The sequence below is a fragment of the Nannobrachium achirus genome, assembly GCF_963921795.1.
Source record: "Nannobrachium achirus genome assembly, chromosome: 7".
NCBI classification, from domain to species: Eukaryota; Metazoa; Chordata; class Actinopteri; order Myctophiformes; family Myctophidae; genus Nannobrachium; species Nannobrachium achirus.
The window spans coordinates 7,823,373-7,850,698 of NC_137816.1; the positions used below are offsets into that span (position 1 = coordinate 7,823,373).

Sequence of the window (27,326 nt, forward strand, 5' to 3'; positions counted from 1 at the left end):
TTACTTTATAGTTAGAAAATGTACCCCACATTCTCTGAAAACACCCAGAGTGCCACACTTGGCAAAAACTGCAGTCTCATGCCATGGCTACCTGTGCTGTGTTAACAGGGGATTCATTTAAGATCCACCTTCAAATGCAGTACACAAAGACATCCCCACATAATAACCTTTCATTAAAGGAGGATTTGAGTGCCGAGAGCTTGTCAAGACCTCAGGTTTACAGTGGCTTTGCTCCAGAGACAGGGTGGGTAGGACATAAAGTGTGGAGGATGTTGTTGCATGTGTGGGGTTATAGGGGCAAGATAGTACACTCCAACTTCAAAAGCAAGTGGGACTTTAGCTAAGGGGCCTTTATGAGTTTATCATGGACCGACTGTGATAACAAATGGAACAGATGAGGGTCTAACTAAAACTTCCATACTGGATGGCATCTTCAAAGAGGCACGCAATCCACAACCCAGTAACAATGAATGTTGCACGGGCTGGTGAGGAGTCTACATAAAATATCATAAATACACAGCCTGCCGGGGCAACAATGTTATGAAGTTGGTCTATCCACCATGGCGTAAATGCACTGAAAGATGTATGCTAAATGAAAATAGCGAATAAAGAGAATTACAGTCTAGTTACATTATACCAGTCCAGCAATAACAATGAACAGCACATTTTGAGTATGAACAGTTAGTGGGCCTGCCTGTTTTGAATCCCATCACTCAATGATATATACTGTCAATTACAACAACTCCCCCCCCCCCCACACACACACACACGTCTTAATGTTGTGGGGATCAACGTAAACCAATGGCTTTGTTTTTCAGGTCACAACAGTAAAATACAATTATGTCATCCAAGGGTGTTGGACTAGCTACATGAATTCATGGGTTGCATTTGTAGTCCTAAACCAGCCATATTGAGGACCAACACAGGTGTTCAATTTGTCTGATTGGCATAGAACCAATGTTCTATGTTAATCAAAACACCTGTGTTGGTCCTCAAAATGGCTGGTATATGACTACAAATGCAACCCATGAATAGGACACGTTGACATTGATACATAACAAAATATTAAATTTCACCACTACTGTAGCTGCACTATTTGCACCAATCCAAATTCAATTATCACATCCGATTATTTGTTAGGGACCGGGAACTACACAGAACAGAACTTTGACCCGTGTAGCTGAAATATCAAACTACAATCAACCTAACTATGCACGCACAAACATTATTATCAAATCTCAAGAAAACCAGTCAGCAGCAGCATATGAGAAACAACAATTTTAATAATTGAAATAAATACTCCGGTACATGCATGACCAAAAACACATTAAAATACTATGGTAAGTCTGGTAAATAGTGTAAAACCTATGGCACACACTCACAGCAGCTTTTACCCCAATAAGAATTCACACACATTGAAAAAACAAGCATGGAGACAATCTTCCCACTCTCACACAACCACGTGCACTAGAACATGTCACACAGGCCATAGGTTTACACAGCGAGGCTACATCCATCATCAAAGGCTGTCGTTTTCACCATAGCTGAAAACTGAGGTAAACTTTTCAGGTTTGAAGATTGCTTTATCTTTTGGCAAAGAGAAGGCCAACAGTTGAGCATGGACTAGGCTGCCAAGTTGTTTTGTTTTGTTGTGTTTCTAGTCATGTCTTTAGTCACATCCAGCGTGACACAAACACAGTAGTTGTTTTAGTTACGTGCTCCATAAGAATACCAGTAAAGTGCCCGGAATGAAACTCGCCGGGAAACGGGGGGTGCGTTCGGAAATGCACACCGGGTGGGGCAGCGGTGCACTTTTTCAGTCTGAACTCTGGAGGTAAACTTTCTGAAAAGCAGCAGTTGCTAATGTAAGATTGCTATTGATGTTAATAAACTAGGATAGATTATAATAGAATATCAGAATATTAATTCATGTTGATACTGGAGGAAGGCATACTGTGATTGTTTGTCCTACTGTACATGTTTGTTTCTAGCATTAACATTTGTGATACTGTGAGATTTGACTATCACCATCATTTACCCTAGTTTATAAACATCAATAACAATGTTAGGTTAGCAACTGCTGCTTTTCAGAAAGTTAACCTTCAGAGTTCAGACTGAAAAAGAGCACCGCTGCCCCACCCGGTGCGCATTTCCGAACGCACCCCCCGTTTCCCGGCGAGTTTCATTCCGGCGACTTTACAGGTTACCCTCCATAACACTTCAAACCCAGCTCACCAGCTCAACCACACAAGCACTCCTACAGACAGCCTTGCTTTTTTTTTAAATGTTAATCTGCTTTATCGAACACCTGACAAACAGGGCTAACCCAAGTGAGTCTCTTTGGTACGCCAAAAGAGGCAGACAGGGGCACAGATGATCATTCACTTCAAAAATGGGTTTGACAATGATCTCTTCCTAAAAACTAATTCACAGAGTTGACTGGCGGCAGAGTCCTCGGGGACGACCGTTCTCGGAGGGCCTGAGACAGGAGCGTGCATCCGTCCGACACGGCGCACGCCGAATTGCGCAGGCGCTCCCTGTAATCCGCCATTTTAGTGCTGCTCTCGGGATGCTGGGCGACATCCCTGAGGCCCTGAGTGAGGAGGACACACGCCGAGACCACGCTCATGGCCCCCCCTAAAACCGCAGTCTGTACCCCCTTCCCCTCGGCGGAGACGCTCGCGGCTCTGCCCAGAAACTGAGGCTCGGTGGCGAACCCCACCAGGGCGTTGACCGCCTGGACCAGGGCGGCGCTGAAGAGGACACAGCGGTTCCGGGTCAGCTCGCTGGGCTGGGTCTTTACTTCCTTGACGCAGGCCAGCAGGGCCATGCCACTGGTGCTCATGCTCTTCACGCTGAGTTTAAACTGCTCCTTGGCAAAGCGGTCCCTCGACCGCTCGCTGGCGAGCGACGAGGCGTCCGTCAGCGTCTTGAGGTTGGTGGAGATGTTCTGCGAGAGCTCCAGCAGGAGCTGGGGGGTGAGGTCGGGGAGGGGCGTGACGCGGAGCGCGCCGCAGCTCAGCTCCACCTCGTGCCGGCAGCGGGTCACCTTGTAGCGGTCCACCAGGCCCAGCGAGCAGGGCTGGGAGCCGGGGATCTCCACGGCCGCCAGGTAGGCGGCGTGCGCCGAGCACTCGGTCAGCGACACCACCAGGTCCCCCATCTCCAGCAGGCGGTCGCCCACCTCCGTGAAGCGGCCCATGTTGAGCTGGCTCTGGATGTCGTGCGTGAGGATGGAGAGCTCCTTGGTCCGGGCGATGACCGTGTCCCGACACTGCTCGAAGGTCTCGGCCACCGCCGCCCCGTCCGACGTCACCACCGGCCGGGTCTCGCTGGACAGCAGCAGGAGGTCGGCCACCAGCTGCATCTTGCTCTTGCACGTGTCACAGATGGAGGAGAGCCTCTTTCTCTGCTGCAAGCTGCCACTCTGTGTGCTGGTAGATCCCTCGCTAGCTGACTTGCCAGAGCCACCACTAGCCATAATAAGGAAGGGAGAGAGGGGTCGAGCTACTCTTGTGGAGAGGTCCGATTTATACACGGCTTTCTGTTGCTGCACACTCCATTCTATAGTCTAAGACATTTTTTTCAAAGATATGAAAATAAAAGCCGCACCTTTTAACAAACTCTTTAAATATCAACTGGCCAAACAGTCTTCCTTAAATTCCTTCAGAGTATTGGTAATCCACTGTACAGCATATGTTGTGGGTGAAAAACACAGGAGTTGTATTCTCGATGTAAACATCTAGTTAGAGCAAAGCATTCACTTGGGATTGAGCAGTATCCCAGTTATTCAGAGCAGACTTTTTTGTGTTGGTAAATTCTGAAACTTGGTGGTACAAAGATGCAACGAATATCCTACCATATGATTTGTTTGCCTCTTAATTTTGAGTAATTTCATAATAGAAAAACAGAATTAAAATCCCTTCAATGTTCCAACTTCAACTACTCAGTGTAATAACATATTTTGCTATTGTGTTTACAACTTAATTTAAATGCCCTGAAAAAGATGAAGAAAAAAAAAACATACAGTATTTTCTGGACTATAAGGCGCACCTGACTATAAGGCGCACTGTCAATGAATGGTCTATTTTCAAACTGTTTTCATATATAAGGCGCACCTGACTATAAGGCGCACATAATAGACGCTACCGTTGCGTTATGCATCAAACAGATGGAGCTGTGCTAAAGGGAATGTCAATGTCAATGAATGATCCATATATAAGGCGCACTGGACTATAAGGCGCACTGTAGTTTTTTAAGAAAATTAAAGGCTTTTAAGTGCGCCTTATAGTCCGGAAAATACGGTAATCCAAGACTGAATATCTACCTTAGTCCTAGGTGCGTGTGAAATAGTTCTAATTCACAGGTCGTTTGTTATTGACAAACTGAAGTGCCACCAAGGTGCCTCCGAAAAGGCAAAGTGCAGACTGAGAATACAAATTCAATAGCTACTTTATCACTTGAAATATAAAAATAACAAAACACATTCCCAATATGCCTTTTTGAGGGTCTTTTGACTACATCAAGAAAATGTGATTTTATTACGTCTACTCGTATGAGGGCAAGTAGGACTTAACGGCACTGAGTACTTATGCAAGCTGTCCCCACTGAGTTTGACCACCCTAACTTGACTGAGAAACAGACTCATGCTTGTTACAAACAGGGCACCACCCGGGCACTTCTTTTCCTCCACTGGAGCGTTCCACTCCAGCACCATCATCCCGTGAGTCCTCCGAAATAAAATCCAAGGCGAGAGAGCAACAGCCCGACAAACGTTAGCCCTCCATGCGCTTTCAATCTTTTCTTTTTCATACGCAGGCCCGCGTTAGAAACTAGTTCGTGTGATGATGCTTTCGATTCCATATGCATTGTCCCATACGCCCTCCTCAGCAAAACTCGGGACGCGAGTGCCGCCGCTCAGTCCCGCTTATCCTGCGTAGCAAGGGCTCCGTTTGGAAATCCATACCGGCTCTGGCCCCCGGGGTTGTGACGGCAGTGGGGGTCCGACGACCCGACCTCAGTCACAACAACATTGATCGGTTATCCTTCCCGCGTGTCGAATAACGGTCGTAACATATAGTGTCACGGCCAACACGCTAAAGTTGTCTGAAGAAGTGACAGTGATTATTCCACGCTGAAAGTAGTAGGCAGTGCGCTGCTCCCCTGCATCTAGGCTACTAGCAATATCAGGAAGCGGGGAGGGTGTGGTCGCACTTGAACGGCTTGATTGTAGCAAAGTGGCAACACAGGAACAGAAGGGAAGCGTTTTCGGCGAAATAAACCCGCAACTTTCTACGAGTGTCTCTTGGCAACGGGTGGGTGGTGGGGGCGGACGATCCGACCGCGGTCTCAAATAACAAGATCCATCCCCGCACGAGAGTTAACAACAGGCCGGTTATCGGCTCGGTCAGTTTCAGTTCCTTGGGAGTTTTTTAGTATTTCCATGTGAGCCCTCCGGTTTCAGGGCTGACTGATCCCTCTGCCATGAGACATCCCTTCCCGAGGAGGAGGCCCCGTCGTGGGCGCATTTCGACTACCGGTGTGAAGGCAAAGTTACACCCAAAACGCAGTTCTTTAAAATGACCGACAGCCAGTTCCCTCTGAGTGACAGCAGTGTTCTCCGGGCTGGGTCGCATCGCAAAAAAAATACCATGTAAAAACAGAGACACCTGCTTCCGTTTGGGAAAAGTTAAAGTTAGATGGAATTAGGCTACACTTTATTACCGCAGCTGTTGTATCATCATACATGAGCGGCGCCTTTGCTTTACGCTCAGACCCGTACAAGTTGTTTGTTTCTCGTCGCCGCGCGCTATGAACAGGATTGGAGGACAGTCAGAGAACTGCGTTGGTGTCATTGTAGTTGTAGCACAGCCACATAGTCTTCTTTATTCTCACAACATCCACTGCGGTGCTTCAAGAAACTAGTTTTACACACTCACAACTGATGCCATAATTGCCATTATTATATTGTCATGTATGTGTCATAAGCGTCGAGTGTCATTGCTGCTTTTTTTTCCTTTTTTTTTTAAGCCTACGGTAGCATATAATTTTCATTTCTGACTGTTTAATAGGCTATTTGATGTTTTGCATAGTATTGTTATATTTGTCAGTCATTGGGGAGAGCGGGGTAAACTGAGACACTTTTTACATTTGCTCCATATTATATTGTCATGTATGTGTCATAAGCGTCGAGTGTCATTGCTGCTTTTTTTTTTTTTTAAGCCTGCAGTAGCATATCATTTTCATTTCTGACTGTTTAATAAGCTATTTGATGTTTTGCATAGTATTGTTATATTTGTCAGTCATTGGGGAGAGAGGAGTAAACTGAGACACTTTTTACATTTGCTCCCCTCTAGGCGAACTAAAAGATATATCAGTAAAAATGTACACATTTCCCAGTAATTTGGGATGTTTCCTAACAATGGAAGTTATCAGAATATTCAAGACAAAAGGCAGAGAAAATATGATTGTTTTAAAAAAAAGTGGTCTTGTGTCTCAGTTTACCCCAGCACCGGGGTAAACTGAGACAGACCAGAGAAATCAATGGGGTAAAGTTATCCACTCACTTTTTTTCACTTTAAAACTACTATAAAAACACAAAAACCTGGTTAACCAGGTTAAATATGCACAATACAAAAATGTACATAGCAGACATTCTTTTAATAGGGTTTGTCCTGTCATTTCCACCCATGTGTCAAATAATGTGAAAACAAAAAACAAAAGAAAACTATAAATAATTGATTGAAGGGTTTACCAAACTTTCTCCAGTTGATCCTGATGTAATTTGTAATCCTGTGGAATGCATTTCTGCAAAGTATATCGTTGTATTGTGCATAACTAATGAGATAATTAGCATATTTAGTCAAATTTAGTCAAATATGCTAATTATGTAATTAATTATGCACAATACATAAAATATATATATCAGAAATGGATTCTACAGGGAAAAATACATAGGATTCAACTGAGAAAAGTTTGGTACACCCTTTAATCAGGTTTTTACAGCTTTCTCCATGTCTATCATGTTGGGATAATGTGAGATAGTGTCTCACTTTACCCCGAAGCAATTGTCTCACTTTACCCCACAGCCACATTTTGGGAAAAGGGATATCTTTCATCAATTCAGGGTAATCTTCAGCTAGCATCTATCACTTGGATTTATAAGTTAGTAGTTCATCAACATGTATGATATAACATTTTCTCCCTGCATCAATTTGCTTTGACACAACAGCTGATTATGTTGACAGCAAGAAATTTTACTTTTACAGGCAAAAAACTAATTTTTGTGAAAAAAGCATGTTTTCTACAGCACTATCAGGTCTCTCTCTTCATGGCAAGTGGGAAATTCAAGGGTCTTGAAAATATAATGGTCACATGACCACAAATCTGTTCCATTGTCAAGATACAGGGGGTGTCTCAGTTTACCCGGTGTCTCAGTTTACCCCGCTTTCCCCTTTAATGTTTCAATGAATTGAGTAAAGAACCCCAATGGAAACAATCCATATAGTGCTTTCTTGGCTTAAATCCTCTTAGCATACCTTGTATTGAACTGTACTTTCCTGTGCTTTTTTCTGAGAACTGCTAATAAAGTATTCAATCAATCAGTTCTACAGGCTGAAGCCGGCCTAGTCAAAACAAACTATTTTTTATGGTGGCTTCGCTCTTCTCCCCTACATTATTTAGGCCTATCATAATGTGGTACTCCTACACATGCTTTATTAAGATATTCTACTTTAAATAACATTTCACATTTACCTGACCCTCCTATTGTAAATAACCTTTAATTTGTATTATCTTGTGCTTTTCTGATAAATATCTTCTGACTGCACTGTAGGCTACTGTGCACAGCATGTTATGAGTTAAAGAGAAGCATCTCAATGGAAATAAGCCTTGCCTTACCTGAGTTTCCTTTTAGTTGACATTGTACCAGTGAACTGTACATGAAACTGTACCTTTTCCTATGCAAAACATCTAATAAATACTTTAATCAATCAATTCAAAGGAATGGGCTAATAGCATATTAGGCCGGGTCTCTTGCGAGGCTCGGAGGCTGCTAATATAGAATGATTAAAATTTCGGTTGTGGTCATTTTCATGCTAGCCTATACAAAATGTGTAGGTGTGTAAAATATATCATCATAAAAGTAAAAAAATATCCATAATCATTCATAAGTAAGCTAAACACGGATCTATAGTTGTACATAGATGCCATTTTATTTTACTGCATTACCATTTTATTATTATTTTGATTTATCGATCGACCGATTGATTGATTGATTGATTGATTGAGTAGCACAGGAATGAACAGTTCAATAGGCCTACATGGTCTGCTTTTAAACCCAAGAAAGCACTATGCCTCGTTTCCATTCCATATTTCCATTGTTAACTCAATTCATCAATAACATGCTAATTGTACAAATTCATACACATAATTAACGCTTAACTAACGCTTAATTCATGATTAACTAATGCATCACTTAATCATACATTCTCTGATTTTGAGGCCTATAAGCATCTGACAATAAAATGCTGCACCTTGAATCTGACAAATGTGTGACAGATAAAAAGATTTAAAAAATAAGGGGGGAAAAAAACTGTGCCCTATCGCCTCCTTCATTGGCCATCTCCATTGACCTACAACCATAAGCTTTTCTACAGTTGGAGAAATCTGACTCCTCCGACTGTTGAGCACGATGACGTTGTAATCACCGTCCAATCACCGGAGGTATATGGGGAGAGCAGAGAAAGGGAGGGAGCCAATCCATTACTGGTGTGGGAGGGCTTTACTCCCTGTAGTAAGATCTGTAAACTTGAATGATTATGCATGAAGACTTGTGGGTTTGAAATGGCCACAGTTGTGTGCTAGCTGGGGAGCAAATGGGGCCACAATGCCGTAGATTCCATTTGTCTTAACTGTTCTTTTAATATGTTTTAACTGTTGACCATACAGTGTAGGTCTTACCGTCTTATAATAAAATAGCTGTGGTTCAATCAAAACCACAATAAAATACTGTTAAAGCTGAGCATCCCTGTGTGTGTGTGTGTGTGTGTGTGTGTGTGTGTGTGTGTGTGTGTGTGTGTGTGTGTGTGTGTGTGTGTGTGTGTGCCGTTGAGACCACAACTTGAGCATTGTCTGTTGGAGTCACACAGCTGCACAGGGCACGGTGCCATTGGGTGGAGCAGGCCGAGGAGGAAACAGCTCTACAGTTTCTGTCGACTGGGCTGATCTCCACACAGTTCTACTGACCTTATGCTGTAGTAGAGGGCCTACACATACTGTTGCAGTCAACTGTGAGAATAGATGAGAAGAAGTTATGTTCCCCCTGGGGGCTGGGGCTGCCTTTCAAAGCAGGGGTGTTGCTGTGTGTGAAAAGGCTCTGTTGCCAAGGCTGTAACTACTTTTGTAGGCCTATTATTTATTATTGTTGTCATTCTAAATTGTTTTGTGGCAGCTTAAATCAATCAAATGTTATTACTGAACTGATTCCAACTCAACTTTAATATTACAATGAATACCAATACTACCCATAATGATAGGGATACTATAATCAGTAAATTACAGCAGCCTAATTATAAAATGTGTTGTATTGCATGTCATAAATCATTTCATCTCCTGATTATGGACAATAAATGCTGTCAGTGAAATTAATTTCAAATAAGAATGCTTAAATAAAGTATGCTCAATTATATAACAATTACTTTTGGGTGTGCTTTTTACACCTTTCTCTCTTCAACTTAGTCATTATGCCAATTGATTCCTCCCCACACGCAATTGTGTATTGTCACTGCTGTTGTATCCTACCCAGGATATAGGGCCTTCATCCTACTCCAGGGGTCTTTGACATGTTCAGGCCAAGGGCCCCTTAGCTGAGAGAGAGAGATGAAGCAGGGACCGCCACTACATATTGTATAAAATTGTGTTGCAGACTAAAAATGTTCATAGATTTCTTAGACTTGTTTGACAGCACTAGGAACAAAGAAGGTACCGAAGATGAGGATGTGCGTTATTTTTTCTTTGATTGTTTGACAGCACTGTCATCATGTTGGAGACGGAGTAATGTGTATTTTCAGACATTAACCACTTGAACCGTCAAATACTGCCAAAAATAGCCGATCTACAAGCTTACAACGCCTCGCAATTTTGGCTAATGTTCCAATCAGAATAGGGATGCTAGGGTTTAAATGGTTATTGCAGAACACTTGATCATACCACACAAAGATTTGGTGGCCCCCTGTAGTAACTCTGAGGAGTCCCTAGGGGTCCCAGACCCCCTGTTGAAGACCACTGTCCTACTCCTCCTGCCCAACACTCCCTGCTGACAGCTGCCGTCCAGCCTGTAGGAATACAAGCCCTCCCCACCGGCTTTAGACGCTCGACAAAGCCGGATGCACTATACGGTGGATTCGAACCCACACCTCCACGGAGGTGGGAAGGCACTTTACCACTGCGCCACCCGAGCAGGGGTCACCAATATGTCCATACATGTCAAGTCTCCAGGTTTTCTTCAGAATATGCATGATTTACGACAACACTATATGGCATAGGAGTCCAACTAGTATAGTGGTTCGCAAATGTTTTATTTGCTTAACTCAGAGAGTGTACAAATGGAACCCAATGGACCTGTTTAGTTCCATTTGTACACTCTCAGAGTTACAGACCTGTTATAGGCCTACAGTATGTGTTTCTGGTCCGTGGCAAAATATTTGACAAAAATGTCCACCACAAGCCAGCATGACGATGCATTCATAGTGGTGATATTGAACATAGTGGTGATTTTAAATCATTTCAAGTGAATTTAATTATATTGAAATTAAATAATTTGACTGGGGATCCACTGGAACCCCTCAAGGACCCCATGGCAGTGGTGGTATCTATGTCAATTGATATGTATTTCACCAGGGACCCCCATCTGAAAGGATATTATTTAAAAATCACACCCGTGTGAACTGAGCGGTGGTTTACCCACCAACCCCCCCCCCCCTGAACAACAGCGCCCCTCCCTTAACATGTGTGGTCAGAAAAGGTACTACACCACAGGCTTGAGGCTACATACAGACCCACCCACCCACATATATACATACATACATACAAACAAACATACATACCTACACACACGGCCACGCTATGGAGACGGTGTGACCACCGCTCAAAAAAAAAATCAAAACTGCCTCATCTACACATGGCCATGTTAATATAGGCCTGTAGATAATAGTAGTAGTAATAATAACAATGATATACAATATAAGCCTAGGGTAAATTAGCTTATCATTCAGCATTTCCCAAAAATAATATTTTGGGGAAATTGAATTTGAATGATATATGTGTCTGCTATTTTCTACATATTTATAATAGCAGACACATATCTAATCATTCAACGCAGCCTGTTCAAGGAAATGTGCAAAGGAGTCAATATTATCAAATATTATATTCATTGAATCAAATGTCAATCAAGAATCAATAACAGTTTGCAGGGGTCAAGCAAGCATATAATATTAGTCTGTACAGTAGGCCTATAGCCTATATGAGATGTCAGTTCCTGACATTGTTGACGTCTGATCTGACAATGTCAGAGCATTGCTGATTAGTTAATTTTGAATAGCGGAAGCATAAAGCTGATTTTGATCATTTATATCAACTCATTTTGTTGGGGAACCCGAAACCCTCGGTCGGACCCACCCACACAGGGGCGTCAATTGGGTATGGCAGGGGTAGACTTATGCAGCTGCCATACCCTGAGTCCAGGGGGGGAAATAAAAGTTACTTTTAAATATAAATCCATGAATGTCTCTTTGTCTATCTGTGCTGGTTATTATGTTGTTAAATTACAGTAAAATAACTACAAATGCAAAATTAAACAAAATGGCCACTTTAACAACTACAAGGTATTATAATGATATTCTCCACACTTGACAAGATTGTATATTCCCAGGTTCCGCAGGTCAGCTGCACAGGTGCAATGCATTATTGTTAAATGTGGCACGTTCACTAACATGCCAAGTTTAGCTGCACTCCAAGCTGCCATATCATTAAATTTACACCTTAAAATAAATGTATCATGCCTGTTGCTAAGGTATGGCAACATGACTGGTGTCTTGCACGCGCAAGACACCCGTCATGTTGCCATACCATACCTTAGCTTTTTCTGAACTGACGCCACTGCACCCACACAACCCTGCTGGTCTCGTGACGCCAAACTCGAGAGCCAATCGCTGTGCTCCATCTGTAAGCATGGCGTCCGACTTCAGATGGAGATGTGTGGTGCTCTTCGTCTGCACATCTTTCTTATGTATTTTAGCGGCTGACCATAAAGATAAACCCAAGAAAAAGAAAGATATCCGGGATTACAATGACGCGGACATGGCACGGCTCCTGGAGGAGTGGGAGGTTAGTGTAAAACCTTCATTTCTCCCATTCAATCAGAATGAACACTGTCGCTGTTAGCCTGCGAGCTAACGGTAGGCTGTATCATCACAAACATTAATATAGCAGTAGTATGCAGAGAGAAGCGTCATTCTCACATACCCAGTGATGATGGAAAAAGTAAAAGTATCAATACTGCAATCATGTAGAAATACTGTTACAAGTAGAAGTCCGGAGTTAAACATTTACTTGAGGAAAAAGTATTGGCATCAAAATGTATACTTATACTGCCAAAAGTAAAAGTACTCATTATGCATAATGTGCCATTTCAGTTTTTTTAAATGCATACACATCTCTGTATATTCCATATAAACACACAGCTCACATCCATTTTGACTTTTGCACAGATACGAAATTAAAAGTCACACTCGATAAAATACCTCTGTGATAGTCTTGATCCAAGGCTCTCAGTGGCATTAAAAGCAAGTTGTAGTGCTGCATGTGTTGTGTGATTTACTCACCCAATAATAAATTGCAGCGACTTGGGGTCATTGTCATCTAGTTCATTATCCATTTGAACGTTCGGGCAGAAAACGTGTTTAGTCAAATGTGTGTCCTTTTCCGCGAGGTGCACAAGGACAACATTCTCATAATAACCTACGGGGCCTGAAATGATTGCTGGGCGTTGGGCACACAATATAGGCTACAGGTGCGTTGCGATTGGTGAGTGGGGCAATTAATAACACCTGTCAGTTGTGTGCCTCATACTGTACGTGCTCATCAAAGGTATTTTTCATATGTTCAGTTCAGTAGGAGAATGAAGTCTGTGTGCAGCTCTTGGAAAAGACAAGTGAATTCCACTAAACACAATCATGTTCTCTGCCAGAACTATCAAATGGAAATTAAACTAGGTGACAATAACTGATCCAAGTCTCAGCAATTAATTATTGGGTGAGTGTACACACTGCAATGAGTCTGCTACTAGGGAGGGCCGGGGGGTGATCTTGAGGCCAGACTGTACCAATGCAACTCATTGCAACTGCCATTGGGGATAGGAGTTGCAACTGGGGACAGGCCTTGATTATGTCTTTTTTGGAATACATGAAATGTATGGAATATCACAGCCGTTTAGGGTGTTCCTGCCTTACTTAAGCACAAACAAAACAAACCTATGCGTTTTCGATGTGGCACCTTGTGAGCTTGTAGATCGGCTATTTTTTGATGAAGAAAGAAATCATCATTATCATCATCAATGCATCATCAACTGCATCGAGTCATTGCCAGCAGAGCCACGCAAGTACTGCGTTCGGCTGCATATGTAGGTAGGTTAGTAGCTGCGTGTGTTTAAGCAGGCATTGACACTATGGCTTGCCCACCTGCCCCCGGCAGGTAAATAAAACTTTCATGCAGGTAAAGTTTGATTTCAGGTTGCCCGACCGGGCAAGTGCTCATTTGATATCTGTCTAAACGCCTGAACGTGACCAGAGGGCTGTCTTCTGGTCTGTTGAATGTAAAATAAGAGCACCGTTTACCTATAATGTGCTGTTGTCACTGTTCCTACACTTAAAAATATAAAATAACTTGTGAAACCACAGACAATCATAGCTATGTAGGTATTTGGATTTGGAGGTATGCCATTTTTTATCGCACAGCCCCAGAAAAGAAATGTGTTAAATTGAGTGATAATTAAAATCTTGCACATCATTTTATAATGGACGATTTACTTTTCGGGCAAGTGGGCATGACCTTTGGGCAAGTAGAACATGACCTGTACTTGCCCGACGGGAAAGTGCCTCTGAGACCTTAGTGTCAACCCCAGGGGTGCCCAAAAGGTAGATCGTGATCTACCAGTAGATCACCAAGGGTGTGCAGGTAGACCACATGACATACCCCTAAAAATATATGATTAAAATATAAAAAGTAATATGTCAATATGACATCAAGAAAGGCCCGTCAGCTCCCTTCATGGCTTCTAAAGTAGGCAAACCTCCAATGCAACACTTTGTTCAAGAGTCAGTAGCATTACAAAGAACCCCAAAACCTACAGTACCACTTCCATACAGAATGGGATGAAGACATTTCCCCCTGTATTTCCCATTTATTTCCCCCTTAACAGTAAGTGTGTTTGTCTAAAATGTAACGCCAGTGCTGCTATTCCAAAGCCCCCCTGAGGCCCTAAGCTAAAATATTTTGGATGGGTAGATCATGTTGAGCTAGTCATTTTAAAAGTAGATCTCACGTCCAAAAAGTGTGGGCACCCCTGCTGTAGCCCAATCAGGGACCAGCATTTCTAGCAACGTCATCATTAACAGCCACTGAGGGACCAGCATTCCTGGTGATGCCAGTGGTGAGCGCACCTCATGGCGTGCTCTGCTGCCACACAAGACTTGTGCACCAGGCGCAAGTTGGCACCTCGACAGAGTGCAGTTCTAGTTTGTTGTTAGTGATGCTGCCGCTGCATGGGATTTCATTTCCTCATAGGACTGCTTCTCCTTTTACTCAACAGCTAGGAGCAAGAGGAGAAGTCACCGGTGACGCGTTGGTGACCACGCCTATCCGCCATGACACTTTCGGTGGCAAAACTGTCACCGGAGGTTCAGTGAATAACATTAGCGTCTGTGAGCGCCGGCTGGGACATCTCATGAACAAAAAAATATTCTGAACGATAGAGACCTTTGTTATATAATCGCTCCAGGAATATAAAAGAAGACACATCACAGGTATTTTTTTACAATCACTTGCTTTTCGAAGTGCACAGTACATAATGTTATTGAGGCAGCTAAACAGCAGCAAGTATAGTTTCTGTCTCGGAGCTATCGGGAGATTTGGATTCCAGACAGGGAATGGTGGAGAGTCTCGCGATACTAGCTAGTTCAGAAACGTAAATTGTGCTCTTTGTTTAGATGCCTCTATAAAGTTATACAGTGTACTCACCGAAAAGCAACACAGTACAAAACAATGTGTGACATGTTTTCTTTTATATTCCTGAGTTGAGTGTTTTATAAAGGTCTCTATCTTTCAGAATTATTTTTTGTTCATGAGCTGTCCCAGCCGGCGCTCATAGACTCCAATGTTATTCACCGAACCTCCGGTGCTAGTTTTGCCACCGAGAGTGTCATGGCGGATGGCCATGGAGCCAAAAAACACGTTGGTGTCCTTTCCTTATTTGATCTTCCTTGCTCAACAGAAGGATGACGATATTGAGGAGGGAGACCTCCCAGAGCACAAGAGGTCTCCGCCTCCCATTGACTTCTCCAAAATTGACGCCTCCAAGCCCGAGGAGTTGCTGAAGATGTCAAAGAAGGGGAGGACGCTTATGGTCTTCGCCTCGGTGTCGGGTGACCCCACCGAGAAGGAGACGGAGGAGGTGACAAGTCTGTGGCAGGGCAGTCTGTTCAACGCCAACTATGACATTCAAAGGTGGGAATGTGATGATGACCGTCATCACTTAATCAGCTGATGTGTATTATGTTTGTGTATATTACAGGGTTCCCACGGTCATGACATTCCTGGAAATATTTTGAAATTAGAAAAATATCTTTCCAGTACTGGAAAAGTTTTGGAATTGATCAAGGGTCCTGGAAGGTCCTGGAAAAATAGCTATGCATTGTCTTTGGTTATTGACTTTGTTAATACCTCTGAAATGACAAATTAAACATTGGCCAAATTGTCAAATATTAGAGGCAGAAATTGTGAAAATAGCAGATCGTGAGCATGTAGATCGGCTTGTACTCTCGATCGGCATGTACTCTCGGCTCTACTCTTTCCTCTACTCTTAGTGGTCGTCAGGGTGCCCGGGTCCCCAGTTCAAATATGATTATTTCGTGGGTCACTCCACATAGGAGTAAGCGACTCGTTATTGAGCCGAATTATTGTTATATAGTCCTGGAAATCGGGTTAAATGTTCTGGAAAAGTTTTGGAAATTAATTGGTAAAGATGTGTGGGAACCCTGATATTAAGTGTCTTGCTCAGGGACAGATTGCCAGGGCCGGGAAACTAACCTGGGACCATCTGCTGCCCAGACTTACTGTAGTGGCTCGACTACTGCAACATAATAATGTGATGTGCCCTTGAGCAAGGCACTAGAACCCAATATGCTCATGTCAACACTCAACATGTTGCATGTTGTCTGTACAGTATATGCATGGCCACTATTGTCTTGAAAGCTTAGAAAAAACACTGTAAGAGTAACATATACAAGACGATTAATAAATCAGTATTTTGTGGAGTATAGAGTGGTTACGCCAACATTTAGGATTAGTAATGCACACTTTAGTACATATTTGTATTTATTTTATAGATGTTCTGCTTTTCTGCCTTTTATTTTGATAGAACAGTGTAGATTGACATGCAGGAAATGGGGAGAGAGTAGGGGACAGAGCTAGCCCCTGATAGAACCTCACCCGTCGCTGCATACTGTTGTGCTCCGAGATGGGGTCCTATAAAGGTGGCGCAGCGATGGCCCGGACCGCCTCCACATCAAGTTGGAAAACACTCGAAACAGAATTTTATCCAAAAAGTAAAGGTAGTTCCGAGCTCCCAGACTATGGTTCTCCATCCCACGGTACATAAAACATGCACCACGGCGTTGGGAAAACGGTTATTTAGTCTCATTAAATTCAGAAAAGCCCCTGGCGTAGTCTCGCGTGGCCAGATTGTTGCCTAACGCGATTTGCAAATGCTCTCTGGCTACGCGAGACTACTGTACTGGCAACAGTTCCGCTTGAATGGGAAAACATTACAAAACTAACGATTTAAGCGGTTGTTTCATGCCCTGGTTCATGTTTTATGTACCGTGGGATGGAAAACCATAGTCTGGGAGCTCGGAACTACCATTACGTTTTGGATAAAATTTTGTTTCGAGTGTTTTCCAACTTGATGTGGAGGCGGTCCGGGCCATCGCTGCGCCACCTTTATAGGACCTCATCTCGGAGCACAACAGTATGCAGCGACTGGTGAGGTTCTATAAGGGGCTATCAGAGCCTGCCTATTATGTGGTATGCGCCTTAGTAGTAGAGTAGAGTAGTAGGCTTCCTCTTCATGAATTGATGGTATCAGATGTTCACGTGTTCCTCTCACCCCTGCCTATAGGTTCGTGGTGGGCTCCAACAGGGCCATCTTCATGCTGCGTGACGGCAGCATGGCCTGGGAGGTCAAAGACTTCCTCGTCGCCCAGGAACGCTGCGCGGACGTCACTGTCGAGGGACAGGTGTTCCCCGGAAAGGGCGCCAAGAAAGACGACGGCGGCGGCAACGCCAAAGAACACGGCGAGGTTAACGCGAAGAAGAAGGGCAAGAAGAAGTCGGAGAGCAAGAAACCAGACCTGGAGGGGAACAGAGCTAGCAAGAAACAAGAGCTGTGATTGGATAAGGTCCTGCCTTATCCAATCACAGCACTGATTCCCAAACCCGGTCCTCAGGAAAGCCTGTGAAGTAAATAGCATAAGAACTGCGTTATTTGTCAGTCTGGCTGTCTATAGATTTAATCATCCAACAGGTGGCTAGAAAACAAGCGATACTTAAAGTGTTAGTTCTGCTATTTTTGACATAAAGCTGTGTGAAATACTTACCATTAAAATAGTGGTTACAAATATATTAAGTCCCGTGGTCAGAGTTCTGGTCAGTTTTAGATGAATATAAAGTAGTTCCGGTAATTTGGCAGGGGCTCATGGCCCAATCATTAAAAATAGATGAATCCACAAAACTAGCGTCATTTGTATTGTTGACCTATTTCTACCAAATAGACAAACTTTCGTTCAACTTTGACCCCTCTGTCACATGGTACTATTTTTTGTGTCCAGTATCACTACGCCGCTGCAACGTATTTCCCCAAAACAAGGTGCTTTGCAGTCAGCTGATCAGAACGAAACCTCGCTCTATATGGTAGAAATAGGCCAACAATACAAATGACTCTAGTTTTGTGGATTACTCTATTTTCAATGATTGGGCCTTGCCAAATGGCCCCCACCCCATTGGAACTACTTAATATTCATCTAAAACTGACCAGAACTCTGACCACGGGACCACTATTTTAATGGCAAGTATTTCACACAGCTTTATGTCAAAAATAGTTCAACTAACACTTTAAGGTCCATGTCAGACCAGGTTTGTGAACCTCTGCTCTTCCTCTGTCTACCTATGTGCAGACAGATATGGTAAGAGTAGACCGATGGCTTACATTCTGCCATGGGACTTTCAGTTGGCCGATTCTTATAGATCTGAGAACTTTAATGTCATAAGCACCACCCAGAGGACCATGTGATGAGCTAGTGGTTTAAAGGTGACTGATCGCCAGTCAGTATTGTGAATGAACTCAATAAATCCTGTTGACCCTGACTTGTGAACAGGTGTTATAACAGTCTTATACAGTATACACATCTCTCATTGATTTTTTTACGTTATTCCTATAGTGCAGTGCACATTGCTGAGCTGAACAGTGGAGCACTAGTCACAGAATGGTTGAAAACCTTTTCTTAATCAAAAAAAGTTTCATGTGATGTTAACTAATTTCTTTTTCTTTTCTTTTCCTTTTTTGATTTATGGAAATCTTCTGTATTTGGTGCCAAAACCTATGTTACACACATGCAAATTGTTTACTTGCCACAAATACTTGATAAATGGTACAGATAAAGGTTCAATCCAACTCTTGAGTCATGTTCTAAATGAGAAATTCAGGAGCAATCTTAAGATACGAATGAGTACACAAATAGCATTCATGTTTTATGTTTGATCATTTCATGGAATTAGAACAATAAAAGTTTTATATAAACGTGTGGGATTACCCCCCGTCGTAAACGTATTTATGTGATTTATTTAGGTTGTGCTAGCAGCGTCCAGAAAATACTTACTTATACAGTAACTGCTTTGGTGTGCATGTATTATTCTCATTTCTTACACATTTCCTCATGTCCTTGCACGGCTCAACGCCAAAAGTAAGCAAAACTATTCTGTGTGGAACAAGCCAATGCATATATGGCAGTGGTCCTAAAACGTTTTAATTTCGACATCCATAACTCTTGAGAGTAAGGGTGGACCCTTACTCTTTGGTTACCCTTGTACACTAATTGTTACAGACTTTTAAGAGTCCATTTGGAACCCCCTCAAGTAACCCTTAATGCCCATTCCCTCTGGGCCAGATAACAGATGAACAGATATCTTTCCATTCAAAGTGGATGGTAGATACAGATAAAAAGAATATCTGCCACAGATAAAATAAATATCTGTGGCAGATATTTTTTTTATCTGTATCTACGGCATGCAACAACCTTATTTTGACAGTGGATAGTTATTATTAGACTACAGACAGCCTTCCACTGTTTTGGTGAATACATATTCCAACAGGAGCATTTCAAATAAACATGGGGGAACTCATAGGTTTTTAGATACTGTACCTTCCTCAGCCAGCTGATGAGTGTACGTTGTGATGGGTGTCACACCAAATTCTGGGCCCTGGGTACAAGGATTCACTGTGGGGCCCCTGTGCTTTAACTATTGAAAAATAGCAGATATACAAGCTCACAGCGTGGCACCGAGTGCCGCGCTGTGAGCTTGTAGATCTGCTATTTTTGAAAAATCATGAAAATCTTTGAATATTTCAAATCCTTCTAAGTTTTTTTTTTAAAACCTAGGTTTCGATGTCAGTGGAGCTCAAACCTTTTCATGTGAGGGACCCCCAAAATGGTATGTATTTGGCCACGGACCCCCATCTCAAAATATTTAGTTCCAGGGACCCTCCCAGAAGCAAAATTTGAGTTACAAATGTTCGCTTAAAAAATACATTATATTCAAAGATTTGCACACATTTTCCACGACTTTTCAAAAATAGCAGATCTACAAGCTCGCAGCGCGGCACTCTGTGCCGCGCTGTGAGCTTGTATATCTGCTATTTTTCAATAGCTAAAGTATAAAATAATTAAGGCCCCTCCACCACCTTGGGCCCTAGTAACTCAGTCCCACTTTCCTACCCCTTGTGACGCCCCTGTACGTTGTGATGTGGGTCTGGCAGGCTGAGTTCAAGTCAACATATGTCTGTGAAGCTCATCTGGGATAGATAACATGAGAACGTCTACACCAGGCCTCCATTTAGACACAATAACCCACAGCTGCAGGGAGACTGGCCGCAACGGTGGTTTGTCAGTGGAGAACATCAATTAATCTTATCCAATGCCCCCCACGGGGACGCTGAAAACACGCATGTTAAGTCCCACATGTGTCCATCAAAAGGTAGCGGTTGATGCTGTTGAGGTTTCTAGTCAACGAAAACCTGCAAATCTTTCTAACATAGTTTTGACTTCTAATGAATATGTAGTCAATTATCAGGCTCTTGCGCAGAATTATTCGGTATTGTTGCAATTGGTGAATGCGTGAAATGAGAGTGATGCTTACAGCGTTAATGTGTTGACTGCACACATCCTCTAGTGAACAGCAAAAATGCTAACCCAAATTAGATCCATTGTGCAAATGTATGCAATTATAGCCAAATATCAGCCGCCTTAAGATGTGTGATATCTCTCCCCACTTTGGTTAAAATAAGTGTTCTAGCTCTATTCCCAGTAGGCTATGTGTGTGTTGAGTAGCTAGGCATCTCCAGCTCTTAAGTAAACAGAACACATATTCAGGTCAGTATATCAATTTGTATCTAATCAGGAGAAAGAACTCGTACATCCCCACAGACAAAATTCAGGTCTGCCAACTTTTCAGAAAACCTTGGAGTGAGAGTTGGTTGTGTGTGCTGGATTTCTTTTTATAGACCACAGTCAAATCATTTTTGTACTCAAGTAAATTCATTTTCATCCATTTTCCCTCTTCTAATCTTCACCCCAACCAGGTATTAGTAGGCTACTGGTATGTTGCACTGTGTATGTTATCCAAATATAACAGGTGGCATGTGGAAAATTAAATAGATTATATATATTTCAACATGGAAATTGCAGTGGTTGGGCAATAATCTATCATCTATAACCATGGGCATCAGAAGTCAAAATAATGTGGGTGTCTAGGTCCCCCATAAACCTTTAAACACAGTAGATGTACTTTCCTGTATTCTGGTGGATACTAATAAGTGAGTATGATACTTTTATGGGTAGCAATTTCATCCATCAAAAAAACTAAAGGTACAGAAATGTATTTGATTGAAGAAATTAAAATAAAGAGCCATCTTTAAGAACGGCTCATTATTTAGAAGTGAATATAGTTTTCTGATTGCATGCAATGACTTACAACAAGATGTGGAAATGAAATGGAGTGTATTCACAGACATAATAGTATACAAAGGTCAGTAGTGATAATAGGCTACCAGTTTAACAGTCAGTGTAAATGGCGGTGACTCCCCCATCTTGATTTGTCATAATATAGTGCACCTTGACTGATATATTTCCTATTCAATATAAACATTGATTTTCAGAAAGTCCATATTAATCACTCACCTCAGTAATGGTACTCTCTCCACAGCCCCTGCATTACACCTCTGGCTCGCTTGTTTTATTTTTTAAAACAGTTTTGACGAATCTTGTTTTTATTTGTCAAAATGGGGAGCCCCAGCCCATGCAGGCATGCAACAATATGGGAATCGGCTTAGCAGAAATTAACTCATTATTACTATCGATGATGACGACCCCTCTTTGACAAAAATCTCTGTTTATCCATGTTGTCTGAGGGAGAAAAATGTCCCGCCTAGAGATTGATTTTCAGTCAAAAAGCACAGCAATCTACTCTAGAATGAGTTTACTGGCACACACATCTCACAGCCAGGTGGAACAAGCCATAATCAATGTATTGTCTGCATCTGTGTGCAGTTCAACCTGCTGCAATTTAGTCTAGGCCAGGGTTTCCCAATTAGTTTTACCCAAGGGCCTAATTATGTCTAGGGTACCAAGCCGAGGGCCACAACATTGCAGGGGGCGACGGTGGCGTTCCCAGTTCCCACTACTCCAGCGACAGTTTTTGTCGTTGTCGGGTGAAAATCTTGTATGTCCAAAGCCGTTCGTTTTGAATTTATCATTTTAAAAATGATTTAAACTAGTGAAAACAGCCGATCTACAAGCACACAACGCCTCGCACTACTTTTGTGCAACGGCCTTGTATGATTTGCGAAAGAACGTACACATTTGGAGATACGAGATTTCCACCCGACAACGACGATATACTAGTGTTGTTGCTGCTCTTATACCACCATTATTACTGGGGTTGGTGGGGGCCAGACAGTAGCCCCCCGCGGGCCGCAAATGGCCCGCGGGCCGCCTATTGGGGAACCCTGGTCTAGGCTATACAGTAGTGGAGTATTAGCTTTTCCAATTTAAAACATTCCATGGTAGTAGTTTTCTTGTTTTCCCAACAGAGACTACATAATTAGAAAAAATATTGCACACAGTAAAATCCCAAACCTCATTAGATGCTGTACTAATGTATTCAATAATGTAATGTTGGGTTTCAGAGGCAATTAAAAAGCTTTTCACATGCACAGGGGCCATAGCGGGAACACGCTGAGGGTTAGCGAAGGCCCCAGTTAATGTGTTATTCTTTACAAGGCATTTCTTTTCCCTTCACTTCACCAGCATGTGAGCAGAACTTTGCATTCCGCAATGATTTATAATAGGCCAGAGGACCACACCCTTTGCACTGTGTTCTCTAACCTCTCTCTCAGTGGCGTCAGTTCAGCAAAAGCTAGGGTATGGCAAAGGGGAGGCTCTCTCCATTCCGACATGTCGCCACTCCGAAATAGACTTCTTATTGTCCGAGTGGCGACACTCCCATGGGCCTAAGGTTTAGGGTTAGGGTTAGAGATAGGGTTAGTGTCGGAATGGAGACATGTCGGAAAGGAGACATGTCGGAGTGGAGAGATGCACTCATGGCAAAGATGGGAGTCCTCATGGATAAGAGGCATTACATTTTGTATAACACGGTTATATTGTGATAATAGCAGATCTACATGCTCACTGAGCATGTAGATCGGCTATTTTCACAATGTCTGAAAAAAAAACGTTTTTTACACAGGTTTCTATGGTTTCTTAGTCTGGATATGGCAGCCTGGAACAGTTGTTCAAGTGCAGCTAAACTTGGCATGTTAGTAAACGTGCCACAATTAACAATAATGCATTGCACCTGTGCAGCTGACCTGCGGAACCTGGGAATATACCATTCTGTCAAGATGGGGAGAAGTGTGGAGAATAGTTAAAGTGACTATTTTGTTACATTTTGCATTTGTCGTTATTTTACTGTAATTTAACAACATAATAACCAGCACAGATAGACAAAGAGACATTCATGGATTTATATTTAAAAGTAACTTTTATTTTCCCCCCTGGACCCAGGGTATGGCAGCTGCATACCCCTGCCATACCCTATTGACGCCCCTGCTCTCTCTGTCGCACTCTCTCATGCGTGCACATGTGCGCGCACTCGCACACGTGCGCACGCACGCGTACACGCACACACACACACACACACACACACACACACACACACACACACACACACACACACACACACACACACACACACACACACACACACACACACACACACTTAGCCCATGGGAACCAGTGGCCCAGTGCCAGACAGAGCCCCTCCAGTTGGTATTTCAAACCTCCAGGAACCATTAATGTCAGCAATAAAAAACCTGTCAGATTTATTTCCAAGAAATCAAAGTGTCTGTTAAAATAATGCTTTCACGCTGGTCGGTCAAAGGAAAAATCTGTTTTTCAGTTAAAATAATGACTACGGTACATAAAAGTTAAGTAAAGCTGTGAGGAGGACTGAAGTGCGTGGAGTGAAAGTATGCGAGTGACTGGGTTGTAGTTACAGTATGCATGTTTTATCAATAACAGCCAGGCAAAATGGTTCAATATTCATTTATTTCTGTACAAAAAGTCTTGAGATTCAAAGTCTTGTGATTTCATCACTTTACAAGGCCAATTCACATATACAACACATTGGTGTATGGTTTAAAACAAGTCATGAACTATACCAAGGATCATTATGCTAGTACTATGCAGTGGGCGTACAGTATCATTCTTTTGAAAGGACGCTATGGTGTTTACATACAGTATTAGGACATGAATACATTACAACTCAAAAGAGGTCCCTTCTAGAATTTGTTCAATTGTGTCTGTACAATAAATAAGTATAAAATATATCTCTGTAATCAATCTGTGGGAGCTTAAAAACACATTAAACATACAAAACACTAAACTGCTACAACCCTCCGAAAAAAGACCAGCTATTTCGGCAAAAAGAAAGCTTCCTGCTTCTTGCCAGATTTGAGCAAATATTTCTCTTTACTTTTTTACAACGGGGTAAAAATTGCACATTGCCAGAATCGTATGTTGTGTATCAAAATGAAACGGATAATCTTATTTTCATTTTGCCGGTTGTCTCGATTTTGTTTTTGGGGCTTCTTGCTGGTACACTCTAAACACAAATAGACAGACAGACCACAAACGCTATGATATGATAACAAGTATGAGAGAAAGAACATTACAATATCAAGTCAACTAGTGCTCAAGAGCGCAGGGACACTGCTCCATGGGAACGAAGTTCAACAGTGGTGTAAAGTAGCTGAGTATATTTACACAGTACTGTACATAATTTTGAGGTATTTGTACTTTACTTTCCAATTTCCAATACTTTGACTTCTACTACTTTCTACTATTTTCAAAATATTTGTACACATTTGTAAACATTTGAAAACTTACTTTTACTTTTGGTAGGTACTTCAAGTACATTTTGAAACCAATACTTTTGCACTTTCACTCAAGTACATTTTGAATTCCGGACTTCTACTTGTCTGAGACTTTCTACATTGCAGTATCGATACTTTCACTTAAGTAAAACATTTGAGTACTTTTTCCCACCACTGAAGTTCAACACCACCAGGCGGCACACGAACACAAGGAATGTTTCTTTGTTTGAATTTTCTTCTTCTCTTTTGTTTTTAGTTTTTTTTGGTCTCTTTTCTCGCTTTTCTTTTAAAAAGTCAAGTTTTTAGTCAAACAAGCAGTACAGTCGAATAACTCAACGTAGGACATTTCAGTCACGACAACAGACAGGAGACCTTCGTGGGGGAAGGGTGCTCGGTGTGGCAGTCAAGATATGCATGCGTTCGGTTTTAGGTGACCCCACACTCCCGCTGTAAGCGTGTTGTCGGTGGGCTAGGCCTCGCACGTTGGACACAAGTTCATGTTGGGGCAGTGCTGGCTCTCGGTCGAGGTCCTCCCCGCAAAAAAACGACACACTGGGTAGTAGCATCGTCCCGATGCTTTAATCGATACCGCGTCGCATGCCGGTGTCACGTTGCCCAAAAAATAGCCGGGTCTACAAGTTGAACTTGCAATCGCGGACTATTTCCGTTGCTCGACACCATTGTACGACAAAAGTATGAATCAGACTTTAAGAGGTGATCCTTAAAAAAGAAATCCCACTTAAATCTGGACCAATGGCTTGGAGCAATTGTTGGCAGTGTGTGAGTGTATTTGTGTGTGTGTGTGTGTGTGTGTGTGTGTGTGTGTGTGTGTGTGTGTGTGTGTGTGTGTGTGTGTGTGTGTGTATGTGTGTGTGCGTGTGCGTGAGTGTGTGAGAGAGTGTGTGTGCGTGTGTGCTCGTATCATAAGAGATGGAGGCTTCAGTCTCTCGGCTGTCCCAGCTCCACATGGCCCTCATAGCTTCATCTTGTGAATCACGGGGATGGGGAGGACCTGGTGGATCTTGGCTCTCTCGTCGCCCAGCTCCAGGCGCACCCAGTCGGGGCGAAACGACCCCTTGAAGCCCACCAGCACCACCTTATCTGCAGGGCAAAGAGAGAGACATGGACTCAGCAATGCTCCAGAACAGGGGTCTTCATTCAACAGGGGCACCCTATAAATGTTTTTTTAATCCGAGGCACCCCTACGTTATAATTTTCACTCCCAGCACCTTAAATTTATAGAATATCGTCGTTGTCGGGTGGAAACCTTGTATGTCCAAAACCTTTCTTTTTGTATTTATCATCTATAAAATGTACGAAACTAGTGAAAACAGCCGATCTACAAGCACACAACGCATCGCATCAAAACAAACCAACATTTTCATGTTGGTTTGTTTTGTGCGACAGTATTGTATGATGAAGCAGGGCTTTGCTTTACCAAAAGATGTACACATTTGAAACTTGGAGATATAAGGTTTCTGCCCGACAGTGGCGATATTTTAGTGATTATTTTGCGAGGAAAACGTTGAGATAATCGCCATTTTGGTTAGAACTGACTGAAAATAACTTTGTAGGCTACTTCAAGTTTAAAATGATACTAAATATTTTTGCAAGTGTCCAAATAAATCCCAAATATTATCATATGATATCGCGGCACCCCTGGACTGCTGTCGCGGCACCCCAGGGTGCCCCGTCACCCACTTTGAAAACCCCTGCCCTAGGGGTTCTCAGAGTTACTACAGGGGGTACTCCAAATCTTTGTGTGATAGGAGCTTTTTTCTCCCTTTCTATATTAACCACTTGAACCCCAGTGTCCATATTCGGAGAACTTTAGCCAAAAATAGCAGATCTACAAGCTCACAAAATAGAGCTTGTAGATCGTCTATTTTCGGAAAAAGAGGTTTCGTGTATAGGGTAAAAAGGGCAGACTAAGTACAGAGTGATAGTTCAAGTTTATTAAAGGGGTCCTGCCACGCCCCGAAATTATAATAGTATGATACAGTAGGATACAGTAGGTCACGTGGTCTTTTTTAAAACGGTCTGAAATCTCTGAATCAAATGATCCCATCCCCCGTAGCGCAGCCCCCTCCACTCGGAGGAGTAGAGAGACAGACAGGAGACAGCCTGGTCAGCAGATATGGGATTTATGGCTATTTGAAGTGAGCTGGATCTCTGAAATTGAGTACTTTTCCCACCACTGTTCATTAGAAAGGAACGGCTCCCTACTGTGAACCGAATCATATCGTTCATTTCAAAGAGCCGTTCAAAAGACTTGATTCGTTCCCGA

General features: G+C 42.6%; 4 protein-coding genes across 4 annotated transcripts in view; 1 reads left to right on the plus strand and 3 right to left on the minus strand.

Moving 5' to 3' along the window:
- Positions 1 to 12,216, minus strand: part of il16 (interleukin 16) — a 104,860-nt gene extending 92,644 nt beyond the window's left edge. The window contains exon 1 of the mRNA XM_080729204.1: positions 12,132 to 12,216. The gene's annotated coding sequence lies outside the window, so the exon portion shown is untranslated. The remainder of the gene's footprint in view (positions 1 to 12,131) is intronic.
- Positions 2,152 to 5,593, minus strand: tlnrd1 (talin rod domain containing 1). The gene has a single exon (XM_080729576.1). It carries the CDS (start codon positions 3,479 to 3,481, stop codon positions 2,423 to 2,425), a length of 1,059 nt encoding a protein of 352 aa, XP_080585702.1. The 5' UTR covers positions 3,482 to 5,593; the 3' UTR covers positions 2,152 to 2,422.
- Positions 12,199 to 19,135, plus strand: mesd (mesoderm development LRP chaperone). Its single transcript, XM_080729208.1, has 3 exons — positions 12,199 to 12,384; positions 15,548 to 15,780; positions 17,453 to 19,135. The coding sequence occupies exons 1-3, from the start codon at positions 12,229 to 12,231 to the stop codon at positions 17,721 to 17,723; spliced, it is 660 nt and encodes a 219-aa protein (XP_080585334.1). The 5' UTR covers positions 12,199 to 12,228; the 3' UTR covers positions 17,724 to 19,135.
- Positions 19,136 to 24,274: 5,139 nt separating this feature from the next.
- Positions 24,275 to 27,326, minus strand: part of cemip (cell migration inducing hyaluronidase 1) — a gene marked incomplete at its 5' end in the record, with an annotated part of 198,681 nt that continues 195,629 nt past the window's right edge. Inside the window, one exon of the mRNA XM_080729340.1 lies at positions 24,275 to 26,140. Coding sequence (XP_080585466.1) covers positions 26,013 to 26,140 — 128 coding nt within the window. The 3' untranslated portion in view covers positions 24,275 to 26,012. The remainder of the gene's footprint in view (positions 26,141 to 27,326) is intronic.